Source organism: Fragaria vesca, linkage group LG3, assembly GCF_000184155.1.
Source record: "Fragaria vesca subsp. vesca linkage group LG3, FraVesHawaii_1.0, whole genome shotgun sequence".
NCBI lineage: Eukaryota > Viridiplantae > Streptophyta > Magnoliopsida > Rosales > Rosaceae > Fragaria > Fragaria vesca.
The window spans coordinates 10,966,415-10,973,024 of NC_020493.1; the positions used below are offsets into that span (position 1 = coordinate 10,966,415).

The 6,610-nt window shown below is 41.0% G+C and overlaps 2 protein-coding genes across 2 annotated transcripts; one reads left to right on the forward strand and one right to left on the reverse strand.

Annotated features, from left to right (window-relative positions):
* Positions 1-490: 490 nt before the first annotated feature.
* LOC101295030 (WD repeat-containing protein 18-like) lies at positions 491-1,732 on the forward strand. Its single transcript, XM_004295623.1, has one exon. It carries the CDS (start codon positions 491-493, stop codon positions 1,730-1,732), a length of 1,242 nt encoding a protein of 413 aa, XP_004295671.1.
* Positions 1,733-2,716: 984 nt separating this feature from the next.
* On the reverse strand, positions 2,717-4,394 carry LOC101314830 (probable salt tolerance-like protein At1g78600-like). The gene is made up of 3 exons (XM_004294117.1): positions 4,146-4,394; positions 3,624-4,031; positions 2,717-3,232 (listed from the first exon to the last, which is right to left on the reverse strand). The coding sequence occupies exons 1-3, from the start codon at positions 4,320-4,322 to the stop codon at positions 2,954-2,956; spliced, it is 864 nt and encodes a 287-aa protein (XP_004294165.1). The 5' UTR covers positions 4,323-4,394; the 3' UTR covers positions 2,717-2,953.
* Positions 4,395-6,610: the final 2,216 nt, after the last annotated feature.

Consider the following 6,610-nt stretch of genomic DNA (forward strand, 5'->3'; position numbering starts at 1 on the left):
TGTTTATCAATTCCTTCTTGAATTTTTCATATTTAATTTCACGTGAACTTATATGTATTTCGTGTCTTAAAGACGGCTAATTTACTTTCTTTTTCCTTTTTAATTGTAAAGTCAAATCAAATTTGAATAACTTGCATCATATTCTTCATTCACACTAAGGAGCATATAAACATTGACCTTAGGAAGATGAAAAACTTTTATGATTCAGTTAGAATAACCATATCAGTTGCCTTTCATCAAGCACCTACATCAGGGAATTGGGTGACTACTAACCAAGTCTGATCACTCTCACACTAATAGCAGAGTTCCTCCACTGGAACCATCCAATTCTTCTAACTGCTCAAGACACAAGAGACCAAATCTTGACGATAAGCACCTGGTTTTCAAGCCAAAAACCACCAAGAATCATCTCCTTTATACATACACTCCTCCTCTTCTTTACCTTCTTATACATGCTATAGATTGTGACTCACATATCTCACCTGAAAACATGTCTTCTTCTTCCCCTGAAATTGTCCTGACCAGCTCTCCGGATGGCCCCATTGTTGCCTATGATGTATCCGCAGGAACCATTGTAGCACAGTTCACCGGCAGCCGCTCACCGCGACGAGGCCTTACTGTTGTTGGAAAGGATTTTGGAAAGAGTTACATCGCTGCCTCACACATATCCCCAACCACGGGTTGTGGTTCAATCCACCTTTACAAATGGTGGTCTTCGACTGCCTTTCACAACCTCCCTCTCCCCGAACCGGTTGCACCACTAGCTGCCTCATTTGATGGCTTGTACCTCTTTGCTGGTGGCATATCAGGCAGTGTGCATACACTTTCAGTCCCATCAGGGAATGTGCTTAAATCACTGCCTACACATAACAAGCCTGTGACCTGCGTTGGTGTCAATCATGACGAGTCTCTTCTGATTTCTGGCAGTGATGATGGAACCATCGCTATTGTCCCTATCTTTCGGCTTGTAGGGGACTCGGAATGTGAGAATGTTGAAGACATAATATTGCACAAGTTTGCTGCTCATTCTGATTCTGTCACTGCCATTGTCTCTGGTTCAGGATTATGCTACTCACAGATTATCTCATGCTCAGCGGATTCCACATGCAAGTTCTGGAGTCTCCGGAGGGGAACCCACCTGCGTACAGTTGTGTTTCCCTGCACGATTTCTGGGATTGCATTACACCCCACAGAGCCCGAGTTCTATGCTGCAGGGTCGGATGGTTCGGTATACATAGGATCCTTTATGGTTGGAAGCAGAAAAAATGTAATCCAAGGCAGTGAACTGATGACATTTCCTCATAAGCACCGTGGTGCAGTTGTATCTGCTGTTCTGGTAAACGCAGGAAGGAACATGGTTTCGGCTTCAGAAGATGGGATTGTTTTGATTTGGGATGTTGGTGAAGGTCAGGTGATTATGGCTTTTGGAAATGAGATGTCAAGCATTAGTGATTTGGTGTCTGCAACAGGGATAAGTTATAACAAAGGGCATAGTTCTGCGGTGGGTAAAAATGTTGCTACAGAGTGTGATATTGCGCTCTCTTGCGAAGAACTGATCAAGACTATGCCTGTAAGGCAGATGATAGAAATGGAAGATCTGTTGAAAGTGGCAGCAGAAGATCGGAGCAGAGCCATCGATACACTTGAATCTGCTATTGCAATATATGAAAAGCTCCTGGAACTCATTCTCAATGAAGCTAAGAAATGCACTCTCAGCAGTAAACAGAGGTGAAAAGGTGAAGATAACATGGAATTTTTCATACCCAGGCTGTCATATCAGACGCATGCATGAAAGTTAAAATTTAAAGAAATTAAAGGGAAACTAATCAGAGGTTTTCCCACCCTTTCTCTGATCTGTTTGGTAAAACACTGAAGAATTCCTCTGCCATGTGCTATGTTGTCCAACAACTCAAAAACATATAGCGTACTATTGTCCCCATCTCTAGGCAACCGAACAGGTTGTTAATCATTCATCATTGTGGTTGTCTTACATTTTGATCAAAAGTATCTCTAACAAAAGACATGGGCTCTAAATAGAAATCAAAATTGCCCATCCATGGTCAGCTCCCGTACTTAAAACAAAAACAATGATGGGCATGCCGCTGGAACGTAAATATCAGTCACAGTGAACAAGTACAGAACTTTCTAGCAGATCATACCAGAGGAAAGGAACAATATTTGAGGCTGCTATTACAGTTCTGCTAACAACCTAACCAATTGGAAGGGTCAGTAGTCCTAAAGCACAATACAACCGCCTCAAAAAGATGAGAGGTTGATAGACCTGTCTCACTGTTAACTCCAAGAATCTTGATGAAAATTAACTGGAACAGAAATTGACATTACTGTTTTAACTAATGGAGTCGAGATCTAGCTCCAGCACATAACATGCAAGGCAAGACGTGATGGGCAGGTCATCATTTGTTTAGGTTGTATAATATCACAGAGGGCCAGCTGAAATATCTAGAACAGCTTGAGCATTTCTAGAAACTATCAAAGCAGTAGCTCCATACTTTTTAACACGTTTAGACATTGAGAGAAGACCATATGACAAAATGTGCAAGAATTTGAACAAATATCTGAAACAGCCAATCATGAACTCCTTAGGTAGGCTGAGGATCAAACTTGTACCTAAGTACATGATTGTGTTCACTATAATTTATGAGCATGGTAACAACTAGAAGATGTTCTTCACAGTCAAAGAATAAAATTGTGAATCTATATGCATTAACAAGTACTCATTTATCTTATTTTACGCGTTGACGTTTACAGAGTTACAAACACTACATCGCCAGTGGTAAGTAAGATCTACTTTCACATTAAAAAGTTTAAAACCACTTCTCTATTCTAGAAGAGGGAGAAGCACACAAAATGCTCTTATAAGCACAAACCAATACATAGAGAAACTGTTATCCCAAAAAAAAAAAAAAACATCCAGAAACTTTTCGAGCTTGGGTTATAGTTGCCTACGACGTTTTGAGACAGTACCATTCTGTTGATAGTGAAGAGAATTTTGCATATCTGAGTAGTTAACGTCTGGAACAAACACCGCAGAATCCAATGGGTTCTGATAAGTTTTAGGCCAGTATAGCCCTGAGGATGTAGGTGGGGAAGGTACCTGTGGCACCATCCAAGAGAGCTCTGGCACCTGACCTATGCACTCGTAATCCTCCAGTTCCTCCTCAGGTGATCTTAAAACTGATGAATCAGAGTCCCCAAGTTTACCGCAGTCAGCCTGACAAAATAAATAAGCAACATTATGCAAGTGCTAAATTGATAATCACAACAATAGTAGCGATCAGACACAAGGGTGGTTCTAATATAAGAAAAAACAAATCTAGAGTACAGGCCCTTGTATATAATAATTTATCGTGCAATTTTGTGAGCTCCACAGCTAATGGAGACCCAACTTGCAGACTCTGGATTCCAATATCGCGAAATTTAAAGGAGATATAACACAATAATTCAACTGTCAACCGCCTCAAAAAGGAAATCCACCCCGACTGGCTATTGACCAATGCAGAATTTCAAACCAATAATCGAGATCGCAATATCATCAACATCTCAACACAAAATTACTATACAATGTATAATCAGTTATGCATTGGAAACTAATGAGCACAAACCTTAGACGATCCATTATCCATGTATCCAAAGCTCTGATCGAAATCAGCGAATCGCAGAAACTCCTCCATCGGCCACTGCGGAACAGACCCAGCTCCAGCTCCAGAGCCCCCAGAAAAACCCATCCCGGCCACACTCTCCGGCGCCACCTTGCATTCCTCAGCCAACTGATTATTCCCCTCACATTTCGCCACGGCCCCAGACTCCGATTTCACCGACGAAGACGACCCTGCAACACCGCCACCAGGACCAGACCTACCCGGAGGATTGGGCTCCAGCCCAACCTTAATTCCGGTCAGCAAAAACCTCCGGTGACCGGAAACAAAGCTATTCACAGTATGTATCGCAACATCGCACTTCCTACATAGCAAAGCCCTATCCTCCAAGCAGAAGAAATACCCAACCGCCTCCTGCAAAATCAATCCACCCAAAAAAAAATCTCAACAAACAACAAACAAAAAAAAAAAAAAAATACCCAAATTTCTGAGATTGGAATTTAGGGTTGGTGAAACGACGTCGTTTACCTGGCAAATATCGCACTTGGGCAAATGAGAAGCGGAGAGAGGAACCCTCTGGTGCTTGCTGGCGAGCTTGTTGGCGGCGTGGACTTTCTCGTCGCAGGCCCAGCACAGCGCCGCCTCGTCGGCGCAGCAGAGCACGGTGGCCTCCGCCGCCTCGCACACGTTACACTGTATCTTCATCTCTTTCAACCTCTAATTTATTTTTTCTCTCTCTCTCTAAAACCTCCCCAAAATCTTTTGGTATTTTCTTTCAGTCGGTTTCGTTTTCTCTCTCTTTTAACAGAAGTGGAAGGAAATGAGTGATCTTTGAGGCGGCCACCGGGCGCGTGTCACACGTGTTGGTTTTTGACAAGTGTCGTGGCGTGAGAGACCGGCGTTAGCTTACTCGGCTACTATATAAATATCTCCTGATATGGGCCGGGTCGGGTCTGGATCGCGATATTTTGAAACTTTTTACGACCGTGCATATTAACGACTGAAATATCAGATATTATAGAGTTTATCGAATATTGTCAAATATCCGACAACTTTGTGACGAAAGTATAAATTTTCGAAAAATATCAGATATTATAACGATATCAAATAATGTGAAATATCTAAAATTTCAGTAACAATATAAGATATTAATAAAAATTAACTAAGACGCGCGTTGTACATATCATAAATCAAAATTTCAGAAAAATATCTAGGACCTTTTTGATATTTTGGAACTTTGGGTGTATATGAGATGTGCAACTAGGGTGGCTCAACTTAATGGAGGGCTCATGGGTCATCGTGGGAATGGTATGGTATACCATCCATGATCCATGTTGAGGTTTATGAATTAAACATATGATTTTAGATCTAAGGAATAAAGTGTAGGTGGTCCTAGAAAGATGAAGGTTTTTTGTGAGTTATAGGGTAAGGATACCTAGCTGTCCTAATGTGCTAAGTGATCCAACTTGTGGATTTAGTGTGCGGTTGGCAGGGCTTTAAATCCAAGTTATTATGCTCTATTATTACTCAAGAGATGGGTAGTGAGAGAGTGATATGAGTAAAATTATGGCTCTAATGAGTGAGCTTCTTGTGAATGAATTATTTGGACTTTAGTTGTAAAATTATAATGAGTATGAGTAAGTGATTGATAGGAAAACAAATAAACATGACAAAAGATAAAGGCTTATGTGGCAGCTCAATTTGAATTTGTCTGGTTATAATTCAACATTCTATGTTGAGAAAAGTACTTTTGATAACATTATCTTCTTTTTCTTTATTAACATGAGTTTTTTTTATTAGTGGAACAACTTAAATGTTATAACGAGTCTGTTGTGAGTCGAACTCATGACCTCCCACTTGTTAAGGGGGGAGACTATGCGCTAGACCAAATGGTACCAGACTATTAACATGAGATTTAATCGCTTATTTGTTGTAAAAAATGATTTCCACAACGTTCATTAAAGTGTTTACCAGTTGTTACATTTATTTTAAAATGAAATGTTGGAACCATGCATATTGAAATGAGAGACTTAAGCATTATGTGATGCAAAATAATGCACGATATTCTCTTCCCATATAAGCTGGTCAATCAAACTAGAGATGATCCGTCTATTGCGGAGCAACTACGAAAAGCAAAACCTAGGTTTTGCACGAGGGGAGGGTTGCATGCTTTCTCAACCAAGAAAGGGTAAAAGTCTGGTGGCTAGCTTCACGAGTGACGTCGTCGAAACCCCAATCAAGTTGAATCAATGGCTCCAAGTTCAGCAGCTTTGGACTGCATGTAGAGGTTGAGGCTGCTTTGGTAAGGCGAATCTGGGGCAGGTTAGGTGAGGAAGAAGGTCGGCGAGCGTCGGCAAAGTTGACGAGTCTGATCAGTCCTATGATCGGCGAGCCTTTCGATCCGATGAATGGATGGGTTGGCTGCAAGGTGGTGACTGTGGGGCTCCAGTTAGGTCCGATGGCACCAATTGAACTATTCCAAAACTAGAAATCATGGCCGCCGAAGCCTCATGGACGGTGGCCGGAAAGAGAAGCGGTGCAAACTTGGAAAAAGCAGTTGCACCAACATGCTAGGGTTTGGATGTGGGCCTAGGGCTGAGATTACTTTCAAACAGATACAAAGATGAGACTGAGCTGATGGGCCTTCTCTAAAAAAAAATCCTAGCACTAGACCCATAGGAACAGTTTAACGGTCTCAATAGGGTTTTGAGTTGGCAGACTGTGAGAGTTAACTACATCTAAATAGTTGCATATGACTTAGAGTACCACAATTGAGTGTCTTGGCTCTAGTGATATGTTTTCATGGTTTCATGGTATAGTTATATCTAGTTTTTATCTCTGCTAAGCTCATGAATAAGTGAGCGCTTTCTCTAATATAATGGTACTATAAAACTCTCGTGGTTCATGTATGTTGTCATTCTGGTTTTCAATTATCAATGAAATTTTACATTTTGTAAAAAAAAAAATATATATATATATATATATATATACAT